Source organism: Hyposmocoma kahamanoa, unplaced genomic scaffold (assembly GCF_003589595.1).
Source record: "Hyposmocoma kahamanoa isolate Upper Pololo Valley unplaced genomic scaffold, ASM358959v1 202, whole genome shotgun sequence".
NCBI lineage: Eukaryota > Metazoa > Arthropoda > Insecta > Lepidoptera > Cosmopterigidae > Hyposmocoma > Hyposmocoma kahamanoa.
In genome coordinates, this window is record NW_020653726.1 from 17,463,512 (window position 1) to 17,479,729 (window position 16,218).

Consider the following 16,218-nt stretch of genomic DNA (forward strand, 5'->3'; position numbering starts at 1 on the left):
TTTTAATAAAACTGGACACGTGGCTACCGTTACTTTGGAGGATCATTGTACCGTGAATAGTGATTGGTACACGACCATTTGTTTGCCGAAAGTTATTGACAAACGTACGTAAAAATAACCGTAAACGCCGTATCATCTTGCACCACGATAATGCTAGTTCTCACACGGACAGACAGTTTTGAAGGTGAACAACATTGACCTTATGAGCCATCCCGCGCACAGTTCCGACCTGGCCCGTTGTGACTTTTATTTGTTTCCAAAACTTAAGAACCAGTTACGCGGTCAACGATTTTCATCACCTGAATAGGGTGTCGAAGAGGATGAAAAATGTGTTTCAGAGATTGTCACGGAGGAGTGGCATAAATGTTTTTAAAATTGGTTCATTCGTATGAAAAAATGCATTAACGCTGCCGGAGAATATTTTAAAAAACAATGAATTCATTTCTGACCATTTATAGTATTTTTTTCTTATTCATTCCTGAAACTTATAGTGCGCCTCATGTATTTCCAGAAAATCGTTAGGGATTTTTAAAACTAAGTAACGTAAAACGGAACGCAATCCCATAAAACGGAACGGATTTTTCTGATATCAATGTCGTTTTTGTTGCAATAAATCAATAATTACAGAATCCACTTTTTATTCTCTCAGTGAATTCTGTCGAAATTTACCGGTCAATTTTTGAGTAAAAACGCAGGTGTTCCTCAACTTGACTTTGGCGATAAAATCGATTACTTCGATGGGGTCATAACATTTGGAAAAAGAAGGAGTATTAATTTAGCGATTAAGTGTTGCTGCTTTTTAGACTTTTTTAGTTTCGCAGTGTTGCTAGTAATTAATATAACATCCACCACACTTTTATTTTAAATCAATTTAAAAATGCAGGTCACAAATTTTTTTATTATTATTATTCTAAGCTCTGTAATTCAATCTTGTATATAACCAAAAATTTGAGGCTGGTTAAATTTTTCTACTAATTCGGTACAAGTATTTTCGTAAAACCCGACCATTTCCGAAACTTTAACCTACGAACGCGTTTAATTCTATGTATATACCATGTACCTATGTATTAATGTAAGCGTTATAATTGTTTGGTATAAATAAAAAAAACTATTGCAAAAATAGTAAAATAGTAAGTTTAAATGCCATTTAAATTAATGTACATACTACATTCATTTAAATTTTGTACTTTAAACTTTGAATATTCATTCCGGATTTTTTAAATTGAAATTTCGTACGTAAATGAATATGCAATACAATTTAAAATTGATTCTCAATTAAATTTTCAATGTTCTTTTTTACGCTTTTTAATTTTTAGTATTACCTATTGTATTTGTTTTAATTATAAGAGCAGTCATAAAATAAAATTCTTATACAATAAGGTACCTGAGTCGAATATGGCCAGCCGATTAATATGGCCACATACCAATTACTTTAAAAACGTATAGCGTACGGACAACGGCATATCAGACTACAGATTTTTGTTCGAAATTCGCCTGCAGTGCAACGGAACAAGATACGTCAATGTGTAGCTTGATGTGCTGGCGTGAGAAAATCGAACAAGCTCGGATATGTTCGGTTACGCGGTTCGCATAACAGCTACCCTCACGCCACCCCTCCCGCGCATACGCCTTTCGCCCAGAAATATCAAAGTCGGAGGACGCATCGCCGCCATATAAGTTTTAAGTAAGTTTTGACTAAAATTTTTGTTTATATCCATTTTATTGTTGTTTGCATTTGTCTTTCATTGCTGGTGTAGTAAAAGTAGATGACATTTCCGTGTGATTTTCTTCCAATGTTTGTTTAGTTTCAAAGTGTGAGTGAAAGAAAAAAAGGCATATCTGGTAATATGGCCAATGACTGGCCATATTTACCTGCACCTGATATTGGCCAAATTTACCTTACGATTTTTGGAACCTAGCATAATGTTGTTTTTAACAACTAGAGAGGGATGATACAAGTTTGAGGCTAATATGTATCTGTGTACTTAAATCTGAGGTAGCTCTGTAGTAAGGGATGATCCGATGCCAGTGCAGTTTGATTTACGTGAAAGCGATAGTTTTGTAAAAATTTGTGCAAATGTTCGTGTTTTTACATACCTAACGAATTAAATTAGCGTACATTTTAATTCGTTCGGTATTCATTTTATTCACTTTCCATAAAATTGTATGCTATTCAAATAATTACATAATTTTAAATTATAGAAGAGTAAATTGTTCCATCATATTTACATACAGCGTGATAAAAATGGCTTCTTTCATGTATATTAATAAAGGATCTATTGTTAGGTCATTCTTGATTGTTTCCATTATTATTCATAGAACCATAAAATCGTGTTAAATTATAATAGAAAAGAGTAATATTTCCCATACAGTAAATATGACCATTTGTATGACCATATTTACGTACAGATTTGGAAATATGGCCACTTTCACTTTTTTTATAAAAATATAAAATTGCTTTTAAGTTACATGCATTTGCCATTCTTTTATACTAAAATATGAAACTTAGATAAATACTCTGTAAAAGTAAATAGTAATGATGGACCTCGCATACAAACTGACCGAAAACTACGACTTCAAACCTTAAGGTGGCCATATTAGACCCAGGTACCTTAGATACGATAATCTTAACAAGTTCTATCATTCTTATCTTGTGTGGTAATTAAGCACCAAAAATAACATATATCTTTAATTACATACGTAGCCAGCTTGAGTTTAGTTCTATCATTAGGGATGCTCTGTGAATGATCAGGGCGCGTTCCCATTATGTCGTGACAAGAGCTAGAACGACAGTCGACGTGCGTTGTATAAAACGCTACGTTAAAAATGTTCCGAGAGATAATCGCAGCTTCAAATTATATCGTGCAAACGAAAAGGCGGCTGCCGTGAACCGATAAATTGTCGTCACGATCTAGTGGGAATAGCTAGACACGACAGTCGTTCCACGCTAAAATAAACGTCCACGACACAGTCGCGACAGATAGTCGCGATATGGAAACAGACTACACGCGACAGTTGTCCTACGATAAATAAAACGTTACGACATAATGGGAACACGCCCTTAGTCTGGTAAATAAAAATTCGTTGTATCGTGTCATCAGTTTAGTACCTATAGATACCCTTTAGGGGTCAATTTAGAGGATATGCGTTAAGAGCTCGTTAGGAAAACACGTTCAGAACGCGCGTCTACCGCTTAAAAAATCTTGTTAATGACTTACCAAGATATTTAAAAGGCAAAATTCAAAAATCAAAAGTCGTTGACTGACATTAAGAACTTAACACGACGTAAAAAGAGCTTGACGGACTAAAAAGTCATCAAACTTTGACTAGAAAATCCATAAACTGTGATAAACTTAGAGGATGGAAAAAATAAAGAAAATTAGTCTATGGTGATAAATGCTAATAAATACAAAAAAGTTATCTATGAAAGCAATCAAACGCACGCAAGTAATCGTAAAGCAAATCTATTATCGGGTTGAACTGTCCACAGGGAGGTTCTTTACAACACAAGTACCACGGCTCCGCCTGTAACAAGTTTATAAATTTTAAAACTCTACCGAAACAGAGCTGTAGAAATAAAACGCTATAAACTTTTTAGAAGGTGCATTTTTTTCTGCCCTATGTACAAAGGGTGACAGATAAAATAGTCAGGTTGCTAAGGAAGTTTTCCATAAAAACTGTTTTCATCCCCTTAACCAAAATAGGAAAAATGTTACGTTCACCAAAAGATCACCTTCCTTTACAAACACCGGGTCGAGGTCGTATATCGGTCAGACTAAACGAACAATTGTCGATCGTATGAAGGAACACATCCGAGCAGTAAAAAACAATGATGCACAGAAGTCGGCTATAGCACAACATCTGTGCATGGAATCCGGTCCTTAGTGCGTGCAGTAATAAAAACAAAAACACCTCGAGTTCAGTTTCGCGTGTGGATACAGTGAGTGTGGTTTGTGTGAAAAAAGTGAGTGACAACGGTAACGCCACAACAAATCGCGATGAGGGTAGTCGTCGACAGCGCAAGAGGGTAGACAGATATGTCTGCTCTTAAAGCTGTCATCTGCCGCCGTCCAGTCAAACCGTGATCATGGACCGTGCAACCGTTCGGAAATATCGGGAAAATAAAAAGAAGTAATACCGTGGTAAGAAACCTGATATTAGTGATAATCATTTAGTGAATAACCACGAAAGTCTTAAAATCTATATATACATACAAACGTGATCGACAAACGCGTTCGAAACTCGTTTGTTTCGCTTTATAGGCGCGTTTGAATCGATACAAACGGACTCAAACATCGCGTTTCAAAGACAAGGAAAAGGGGGGGCGCTCGCTTACGCCACTATTATTGCCTGTTAGACTTGTGCCTGCTCGGTCCTTAGAGGGAGCGATCCTAGTTAGTTCAATAGGTCAACTGAACTAAGTCGGTCTTCTAGTTCGTTTAATTCATCTAGTTCCTTAGTTAGTTCATCGAGTTCGTGTTGTCCTTGCTCGGACATTGAACGAACGACCTGAAGTAGTTCTTTTATTCACATGAACTATTACGGACTTCTAGTATTATAAGGTCAATAGTACACTGTACTAAATATTTAAAAATACAATTTGTATGGAATCGGCACTATTTGGTTTACCTTCATATTTTACAGGTTTAAGACTGTCATTCTAACTAAATATCCTTTTTTTACAAAACAAGAATTTTAGTTAGAATGGTATGTTTAAAACTCCACATTTAGATACAACTATTTCATATACTCGGACACGTAGGTTGATATTATACATACAGATACTTACCACACCTACCAAAAATGAGAGCACTTACTTTTTTGCAAGCTTGTATATATTCATGACGTAGATACATATTACAGACTTACAACGATCTGGCAACGTTCAATCGTGCATCCCACTCGAACTTGTAGTAAAAGTAGTGAAAGATCGCTATTTGTCCCGCTCCCACCGTTCCTACTGAATAAAAGACAGGTGAACTATCATCGCAGACAGTTCCTACTTCATACTGAACTTAAAAGGAACGATGAACTATTAAAACCGTGCAAGACGAACTAGTTCATGTCGGTCAGTGTCGAGAATATATTCCTAATAGTTCGTAGTTCATGAACTATTCAAGCCTGTCTTAGTGCACAGTATGTTTGCACACGGCATATTTCCGATTGAATCACGTTTAATAGCCTTAACTATGATCGCGTTAACGCGCGTCATGTGCGCTTAAAATATACGCCTTGTACATAGCCCTAACGAATACAAAAAAATACAATATTAATTATAACTTTATTGTTCTTAAATTAAACCTCAAAGCAGTTAGCGGCCCCATGTTCAAAACAAGCAAGTTTGTTATACGATTTGTCACAGATAAAACACATCTCAAGACCAAACTCGTTATCTATCGACCAACATATTGTTGGTTAAGTTCAAAACTTTGTGTTGGCAAAAATTATGGTGACACGCCATATCGCCAAAGGTGTTGTAGGGGTTGTTAAAGTATTGGTTAACCAACATATTCACCGGTAATGAGAATGTCAGCCGATATATCATCCGACATGTTTGACGTTTAATGCCCTTATGGCGGTTCTCATGTCGGATAAGTTAAACATTCTTTATGAACATGTTGGTACGTTGCGCCGATGCAAAACTCATAGTCTTTTTCGCTCTTATTGCGAGGATATAAGCGTAGTAACGCCCTTGTTCATCCCGTCACTTCATATCATGTTCACAATGAATGTCTAAGTTAGCCGATGTCAACCGACAAATCGACATATACAGTGGTGGTCATATAATTAGAAACGAAACACTCCGATCTTGACTTCTATTGTCATTACAACGGGAAAAGGACATAACAATTTTGTAGACTTGAATATCTCACAGGACATTGGCGAAATCGCCATTTTTTTGTATAATTTTTATAATAATACTAAACTACCGTACATAGTTATTTTTACTTGACATTGGCAACATCATTGATTATTTCGAAGGGGCCATAACATTTAAAAGAATAAGAAGAAGAACAATTTTGTATTTCAATAAATCACAGAATAATTGACATTCAAGTTTAAATTTATTCCAGGTGCAGAACACATGATGCATTTCAGAATGGAATTCGATCACGTTCATATGACCACCGTGAGCACGTTTGCAGCGGTCACGCAGCTGGTCAAACAATCGATCTATTAAAGAGGAAGGTCGATAATCGTGTAATCTCGTGAAATATTCCGATCGAATGGCTCATGCGCTCCTCGCCTCGCTCACGCGGTCTAACGCCGTTGGGCTATTGTTTATGGGGTTATGCGAATAAGCTGACAACATCAAAAGGGTTCAGGAACAATATCAAACGCGAAATTGTCAACGTTTAGGCCGATATGTGTGGAAGAGTGGTGGAAAATTGCCTCCTAAGAATTGAACGCTGCAAACGTGCTCGCGGTGATCATATGAACGAGATCAAATTCCATTCTTAAATGTAACATGCGTACTGCACCTTTAAGCTCGATATTTCAATTATTCTGGGATTGGGTATTGAAATACAAAATTGTGTCCCTATTGAAAACCCCGATATTAGCTCTACATTCTAGATTAAGTCCTTAAATTCTATCTCAAACATATTCCACTGAATGTAAACTGTTTTGTGTACATCCAATAAAAGAAAATAAAAACGAAATTCCTTATTTTTGCTCAAAGGTCATATAATATTTGTTTATTTGTTAAATATCTCTTAAATGAAAACTTTATTGCAGATTTAGAAAACAGTTCACCTTATTTTTTTAGAAAGACACAAAGGCTTTTTTTATCGCTCGATATTGTAACTTTTATAAATTGGAAATGAAACTATTTTTTCGACTAACTTAGTTGTAACTATGGATCTGTAAAGAGCACGAGACGTCGCTTTGTGTGAAAAACAAATATATGCTATTTTAGATTTGAAATAATACTTTCAACGTGTAGCAGATTGGATAACTTTTGTAAGTTTAAATGTACAAACTCAATCGTAATTGTGTTACCTAGTAGGTATTAGGCCTGTTCCACTGGCATCAGTCCCTTCTTCTTAAACTGGCCCATTTAATATCGAGATCTATCTCCCCCTTTCCATCCACATATACAAAAAAGATATAAAAGTAGAATACCGACCTAGAGTTCTTTTGATAGAGTCGACAGTATAATAATTCAGAGCATTCAGAGCATTGTATTCAACATGACACCCCTAATCGGATACATAGGTTTGTCATCTATGACAATGTCTCTGGAAATCTGTAACACAAATTTATTTCTTATTTTTCATTCAAGTCACGTATTCTACTTTCGCTCACACAAGTAGTGCGAGAAAGAAAAACAAATGCGTTTGGCGTCAAATTGTTCACCGCTGAGAATTTCATTCAATCTAAAAATTGACCCTCTGCAGGATGCAGTAATCTGGAGCTGTGATTTATTTATAGGTCAAGTTGATTAGATGAATATCCGAGGAATGAGAATTATGTATGAGCCATCGAAAATTAAAGTACGTAGAAATAACCCAGTCACAGCCAAAATCATACTGCATGGGGATGCTTTAAAATAAATTAAAAATTAAAATTAAAAAAAATAAAACTTAAAATTAAAAAAAAATAAAACTTAAAATTAAAAAATAAAACAGTGGCAAACAGTAGCACGTATACTGTTATTACCTTTTAATAAGAAATTGATAAAATAGTGGAACCTATTACGTGATTATACGTACGATATCATGTTGAATTCAACGCCAGATCATCATACCAATGACCAGGCCTCAAACTATGGAATCCTTGTCTACCAGAGTAACGGAATTCACTCCTGGGCAATTCCGAGAACACGCAACGCGAAACCAATTTAACGAACAATGTTACCCTTCCAAACTGAAAGCAGTAAAGCCGCTTCTACCAACTGACCCGCCATTTCGAAACTCGAAAGGCGGCAATCTGCTAAGAGTAAAATGAATCCCCGTGTGCCTGAATGAAACTTTTTGCTCCGTCCGGCCATACCGACGACGCTGCTGTACCTGTCGCGACTACATTACTCCACGAATTCTGAGGAGATAATGGAGCTGATGTACTGCACTATCTTCTCAGACTTCGCGGAGTAATGTAGCTTCGCTAAACAGGGTGCTCAATTAAATTTCAATGAATCTTTCTTTATAAATTTTCAAAACTACAAACCAAATTGTTCACAGAACATCTTGCAAGTTTCCAAACCGAGAAATGGTTCTGTTTCATTATATACGAGCTTTGAAACATTTCTCGTCTAGACACAACCATTTCCACAGTGACTCGTTTTGAGACCAAACATTACAACAAATAATAATTTATATATGTAAGTTTCGTAACTATTTCGTATGAAGCAAGTATGAATTTCTAAAAATAACAACTTCCATTGTTAATGACATTATAGAAGATATAATGATTGAATAAATTTCTTTCACCTTCATGTTATCTCCAAAAAAATAAAAGTATTAAAATGCTTTATTATCTTTAATATTATGTTATTACATCTTCGGTGACATCCTATATCTTAATCATTTCACGAAAATTACCAGTTACAATAGTAGATTTTTTTTGGCAACACCTGATGTATCTGTCAAACGGCGTACTTTTGTTACTGAATTTGTTTTGGTGTTTATGATATTATTATTCACCACCACCATTATACAATAATTTGAATAAATCTGTACGTGCGGTTTAGTGGTAGTGTCATTACTTAATGTAATTTAATTTTTTTGTGTAAATTGCGCTTACAGAGCACTCTGTAAGCAAAAAACAGTTGTCAATGTCAAGCAAAACTGTCGTTTCGAATGAATTGATTACAAATTTAGAAAAGGAATCTTATTATAAAATACAAGTGCTACTTTATCTCTTCCAGGTGCTAGCTTACGGAAATTAAAATGGATCCAGCCTTGCTTAGAGAACGTGAAGCTTTCAAAAAGAAAGCGCTCGCGACGCCCAGGTATTATCTTTCATCTGTTCACTAAAAATATTTATTTTCAGCGTTGTTGATATCTTTCGAAAGAAAAATCTCTATTATTTTCTACAAATAGGTACTTGCCATAGATCAAAATCTGTGTTGAATGATTCCCATATTTACCATTGCCCCCTTTCTATTGACTTCCCTCTTCTAATCACTGTGTAGCTTAGGCTGTCATCTAATAACCCATATTATCGTACATACATGTATACCTTTCACTCCCTTTTCCCATTGAGGTAGGAAGAAACCACAGCCTTCCACTTGCTATAAACCTCATACACATTATTAGGTAATATCAAATTATAAGTATTTATTGTAAATAATTGAATATGTCATTGTGATGTATTTTCCACTTTATTGATCCTTGTTTCCAAAATTGTATCCCTTTTCATTGCAGACGTCTTTTTGCATGTACACACAAACACTATCAAATGCCAAATAAAAGAAAATAGTACCAAAATACACACTCAGGATTTTTAAGCAAATATCCATTGACTTACAAATAAATGGACGACGGATCTAATACAAAAACCACGAAAAAAATGTCCCAAGTCAACCTATTTAAACGTAGTGACATGTAAAGGAATATGAAAAAGCTAAAATGTTGAATTTAAATTGTAATGTCATCTCAGTACTGTCTAATTTTGCTTGCTTCGATGTCAGTAGAACAAACGAAGACTAAAGCGTGAATGACGCTCTGTATACGATTTTAACGCCCTATAAGATCGGACACATTTTAGCGCGGACCCGACGTCCATATAATTGTAAGTCAATGCAAATATCTTATTAATTTATTTAAGATTATAGTCCATTGCATTTGTTTATACTTAACTAAATGTAAACAATCTTGATTCATCTTTTTATTGAAACATATGCTTTACAAATCAATAGGTATAAAAATAGGCTTGCAATTTCATATGAAGCTAAGTATTTATATTTTGTATTTAAATAAAATAAATGATTTTGTAATAAAAATCATTTTGTTAATGTGTATTTCACCCATTTGCACCCGCCGTGCCCAATCGAGGACACTACTTTGAGTACCTGTATTTTTTTTATATTACTATTAATACTCATTACAAAAGTGTATATGTAAAGTAAAATAGTGAATCTTGATTTTATTACTTAAAAAAATTGTTTAGAATTAAGTAAAAGTGGGTTTACTGTTCCTTTTGCGGGGTTAATTTACGCACATGTGAAACACTAAAGTTAGTTGTTTTTCGTGTATGTTATTACCAACAATTTGTTTATTTTTTACATGTATTGTTGAAATATATTCATATACTATAAAATAAAAATTATATAATTGAATTAAATAGTGTTTTATCAACTTCAAAGGTGGTATATAACGGTGTCTCCAATTGGGGCCATTGGGCGCACATGGGGTAGTTTATTCGTTTTTCATCTATAAGTAATTTTCAACGAAATAATGACACAACGGGTATTTGGCACCCAAATTATTACTATGGGCTTCAGAAAGCTATTAAAGCTGTAATGGATGAGAAAGACCATGATGTGGAGATAGATTTAGGGGGCATTTCCCCTAGATCCGAATGCGCTCACCGATGTACAAGTACTATTCTTATGTAACGAGATCTAATAGTCTACGGCAAACTGGTTATCGAACAACTGAAACTGTCTGCAAAGGTAAAACTAAGAAATATTTACTAGTACCAGATTTGTAATACACATGAAGCCAATTTTGACTATCGATTTTACCCAATCAACCAAATTCTGTTCGTTCTATGGCTTGACAATAGTATTTGCATGATGAGTTCTGATTATAATAATGTGATTTCCGTGGTGAAAATAAAAAGATGAAGCGCTGTGAATAAACAGAAAGTTGACGTGGGTATCCCGCGTGATTTCAAACGTACCAACAGGATAAATCAAGCTGACCAATCTTTTTGTATCACATTCAAGGCAAAAATTAGTGGTGTGTTTTGCTCCGCTACAGTCTGGACCTAGCACTAGCTAATACACGGCGTTTACAACTCCTGACCAATGATACGAAGCTACAGCAGTTTAACGGTTACATCACGTCACTATTCGAGACACAAATACAAAGTTTACATCCAGCAGTTTCTTTGGTGCCAAATCTACAGTACATTGGTGTTGATCACTACGCTCAGAAGTTGGCTTAACAGTTACGATGTGCAAATAGCTGTTGAGCCACAAATAAGCGCGTTGGCAATATAAAAAGTGCATCAAGCCATTGTGCACGGGCAAATATTGTTACAAATTTTTTCACACCGCTTGAGCCCATTGTCCCCATTTGAGGACGGCATTTTTTTCATATAAAATAAAATAAAATCTTTTTTTCTTCGTAATTTTCTCATAAATAGGCTATTTTCTAAAGGTTGATAAAAAAAATTTACTTTTACGCGAATTTGCATTTGGGCGTTAATGGGTTAAATAGACATCTCAAGGTTGTTTACATTTAATTAGGTACCTAAACAAATGTACTTTAGACTTATTTTATAATAGTATACTAATTATTATACATGGACATTGTTCATAAGTAGTAACTGTAATATTCATGCAATATTACAGTACAGAAGGCTAAAAATTCAACTGATACACTACATATAATGTATCAGTTGTAGTATTGTAGTAGTATCAACTCATACACCTATGAACTCATGCAATCTTAACAATTCTTGTGCAGGTAGGACTCCTATTATTATTAGTAAAATAGATTATCATATTATTATAACCATTTATAGGACCAAAATATCACATACACTGAATAATAATATTATCTGCAAACAGTATAGAAAAGAAGAAGAAAGATGACTCTCAATTTAAAGATGACAACAAGAAGAAATCCAAGTCCATCAGCTCTACCAGTTCAGCACCCAAACTTGATGCCTCCACGTGAGTACAAAGTACTACTAGTTTTGATCACCATCTCAGTCCACTGCTGGACATAGGCTATATTGATTGAATATGATAAAAACCAAGAATTACTTAGTTATTGGACCACCACTCCCAATACTTTTCAGCCACTTCAATAAAAAGGCCTTGCTAAGCTTGCCCATTCAAAATAAACACTTCAACATCAAATCACACAACTAGCCTGTTCAACCAATAAAATTAAATTTTTAACATTTACATTTTATTTCTTCGATTAAAAAAATTGTACGAACAAAAGAGAAATGCATTAATTTTCCTAAAGTATAAAGATATACAAATCTCTCTTTTCAGTTATAAAACAATGTCAGGTAGCTCTTCATACCGGTTTGGTGTCCTAGCTCGTATTGTACGACACATGAGGGCACGACATCAGGATGGCGATGACCATCCACTCACTATTGACGAGATGCTGGATGAGACCAATCAGCTTGATGTTGGGAATAAAGTTAAACAAGTGCGTTGGAACATCATATCACATCAAAATATTTCACTTAAATTTCCAGTTGGATTATGATCTTTTTAAAAATTTGCTTTAGCTGCTTAGTATGGTTCACTTGCACATGATTATTATAGGAGTAAATTAGTCCCAATATACCTTTCACTAACGCCAACAACAGGACAAAATATCTCCAAGCAACAGAGGATGCTAAGATTCCTGTAGGAGCACTGGTGGCACGTGTAGGTTTTAGCATTCGCAGATGTCATCGAGTTGCATACTCCAGCCTGTTACACCATATCATATCTCTTTCACCGTGTTACAGCCTAGACCAGCTTTTTAATGATTTTCGAATTTTCTCGTTTCAGTGGCTACAAACAGAGGCATTACAGAGCAATCCTAAAATAGAATGTACTCCAGATGGAAAATATATATTTAAGCCTGTATATAAAATTAAGGATAGGAAATCTTTGCTCAGGTAACACATAATATACACACACATATTTTGTTACATCGCTTTTATGAGCTCAACATTTATCACATATTATAATATGTGTATTGAATTCTGGCTTCTTACATTGGTGCCGGTTCTGCCTATTTATGGTCGTATTTATGAATTCTTAGTACACTCAGTTATTTATAGTCAACATATGGCATTGTTTACAGATTATTAAAACAACAAGATCTCAAAGGACTAGGAGGGATCCTTCTAGAAGATGTACAGGAATCTCTACCTCACTGTGAGAAGGCACTAAAAAATTTGGCTCAAGAGATTCTGTACATTACCAGGCCTACAGATAAGAAGAAAATATTATTTTACAATGATAAAACTGCCACATTAGATGTAAGTAGAATATTCACTTTGTCGTAAACAGGCTACGAAAAATCTTCCAGGAATCTTCCACCGAAAGTAAAGTTGCAACTGACAGTTGTATAAGTAAATTACCGATTACTTAAAAGCGATCAACAGCGAAAAAGTGAAAAACAGGGTTGTAATGTGCCCTTTAAAAACATATTGTTTTTAATTAGTCCTGTAACGCTCGGATGTCAATATCAGCAGGAGGTGTCGCCTAGTGGTGAGAGGCAAGACCTCACATAGGAGTACAGAGTGTTACCCTCTTCGCCAACGGGTTGATCTGAGAGATAATCACATTCCAACAAATAATGTGAACCCCTTCCATTTGCCTTATACAAAATAAGAAGCAATGAACACGTCATACTCACTTGACATATACTACATATAACACCACTGTACAGCATATGTGCATTCTGTAAATAAAATATGTGCTATTATTTATTTTTACCATTAAATATCATATTTTTACTACCTACTATAACATCTATATATTTTTTGTAAAAATACTCGACGGATTTGATAACCGACTTCAAAAAAGGGGTATGTTACGCGATCACTCCGACATTTATGAAACGATTTTGACGATTCTTTTCTTGTTGGAAAGAGGGTACCTCAGTATTGGTCCCATTTCAATTTAAAGAAAATATTGACACTGGTTTTTTTTTTAAAAAAAAGGTAAAATTGTTGTTATTGATTTAAAGATCGTTTTTTAAAATATATAATGTCATAGCAAAGATCGAACAAAGACAAAGAAAAATCGAATGCGATCCAGCTGGGCTACTGGAACTGCTGGAACACTGGCAGCCTGTTGAGGCAAGACACTGATTCGTGCCCAAACGGATAGAATGAATTTGTCTTTACGTTTGTTAGATCTTGGTATTATTAATAATAAAATATTTGTTTATTGTTGAAATCGCAAAATATAAATATACTGATTTTAAGGTCGATGAAGAATTCGTGAAACTATGGCGAGCGACAGCAGTGGACGCGATGGATGACGCCAAAATCGAGGAATATCTAGAGAAGCAAGGCATTAAATCTATGCAGGACCATGGCCCTAGGAAGCCGATAGTGCCTAAGCGAAAGAAAGTATCACAAAAGAGACGTCAGTTCAAGAAGCCCAGAGACAATGAACATTTGGCCGATGTGCTCGAGACTTATGAAGATAACACGTTGACTCAGAAGGGAGTGGCCATCAAATAAAGAGTTGTAAACTAATCAAAATTTGTATATTATTTAAACTATTGATTGTAAACACAAAGTTAAATGGCGGACAAACAGTGTTGGGGACTTCACATATATATATATAATGTCTGTGGTTGTGAGCCTTCTTTGATACGCAAGTTTCATCACCTTGTTTTCTCTTACCGTTTCAAGAACAATATAAAATGTACGTAACTTTGGTATTAAATTTATAGGTACGTACTTTGGATGAGAACCGTCGAATTCTGTATTGAGAAGTGGAAACACCTAAGGGTTGTGAAAAACAAATGAAATTGTACCGAACTAAGGCTAACTGTAAGGCTGATTTATATTTAATAGATATTAAAGAATTTACTTACATGATTACACATGGCGCCGCGACGGCGGCAGCGTTTCTTGCCACCGTGGGTCCGCAAGAATTGCGACGTCATACCGCAGCACCAGGGGTGCGACTGCAGCCCATGCTGCGTGATCAACTGAAATCGTGCCCTCGCGTCCGCCGCGGCAGTTTCAAGTAACGCCGCCGCCGCGGTGCGTGTATGAAAGTGTGTAAACAAATGCAAGGGCAACTACAACTGCGGCAGCGGTACCGCTGACAGCTAGCAGCTAGCGTAAGAACAGTGTTACGGCGGTGCCGTGTGTAATGAACTAATTAGCTCAATACTAAGCTGCGGTAAATGTCAAAAAGTGTAAAATATGATAAAATTTGTAAAAGTTACTAAAAAATAAACAGAATATACTAACAAAATTAATCATAATTAGCAAATAATCAAGAGCGTGTTTAAATCACAATTCTACGAAAAACTGAACTTCGGAACTTCCGAAATAAATACTAACTTACCAATATTATGACTCATATTAATTTATTTTAGTTTAATTGCTTTCTAATTTATAATAGGTGATTTACAATAAAAAATTCTAATGATAGTTTTCGGTAAAATGTTAATTAATTCGGTAGAGTAATATTATGTCAGTAAGATATTTTGAAACTTTCAGTCGTTTCTTATTTTTTAACCGACTTCAAAAAAAGGAGGTTTTAAATTAGTCTGTTTTTTTGTGTGTATGTTACGCGATAACTCCGGTATTTGTGAACCGATTTTCATGATTCTTTTTTTGTTGGAAACTTCTATAGTGGAGAAGAAAATCATCCACCTCTAAGGGTGGCTGTTCACGCATGAACATTCATTTTTATACATATCGCCTAAATTTTACTTAAGGATCAATTATTTTTATGGTTGGTTTTGCTATTCTCCAATTCAAGGCGTTTTTCGTTCACAATATATTTTGAGTAGCGAGAACCGATTTTTATTATCTCTTGTGTCAAGTCCTGTGTAGTGGCGAACTAGGGGTTATTTCAATAAAACTTGGCAAATAGATGTAATTCCACGTACTTTTGAGGTCGGTTTTTTTAGTACTCTATACTGAGATTATATTTGCACAATAGTCTTCGGTAGCGCAGTAATGAACGCAGTAAAATATTTTTCGGTAAATTATAAGGTGGTAGATTAGTATTACGTCTGCAAAATTTTTTGGAACCTTTTGCTTTCGTTCGGTTGTTTTCTTATTGTTATTTGAAGTTTTCATGAAGAATATTCATGATTTTAATAAGCTCATTTTCCAATTACTTTACGAAACTTTTATTACTACCTATTTCATAAATTGCAGCTTATCAATGCAAAACAAATGGAAAAAACTAAATAACTATTTGATACTCGTAGCGACATCTGGTGTACGAATAGATACTAAATACCCGACTACACTGTTTTGTATCGTGATCAGAAGTTCTTTCGAGTTATTGGTCCGTGATCAAACTAAACACATTAATAATAATAATAC

At 35.0% G+C, this 16,218-nt stretch overlaps 1 protein-coding gene across 1 annotated transcript; it reads left to right on the forward strand.

Annotated features, from left to right (window-relative positions):
• The first annotated feature begins 1,624 nt into the window (after positions 1-1,624).
• Positions 1,625-14,474, forward strand: LOC113226984 (general transcription factor IIE subunit 2). The gene is made up of 7 exons (XM_026459833.1): positions 1,625-1,684; positions 8,870-8,953; positions 11,744-11,848; positions 12,179-12,341; positions 12,692-12,801; positions 12,990-13,167; positions 14,122-14,474. The coding sequence occupies exons 2-7, from the start codon at positions 8,892-8,894 to the stop codon at positions 14,380-14,382; spliced, it is 879 nt and encodes a 292-aa protein (XP_026315618.1). The 5' UTR covers positions 1,625-1,684; positions 8,870-8,891; the 3' UTR covers positions 14,383-14,474.
• Positions 14,475-16,218: the final 1,744 nt, after the last annotated feature.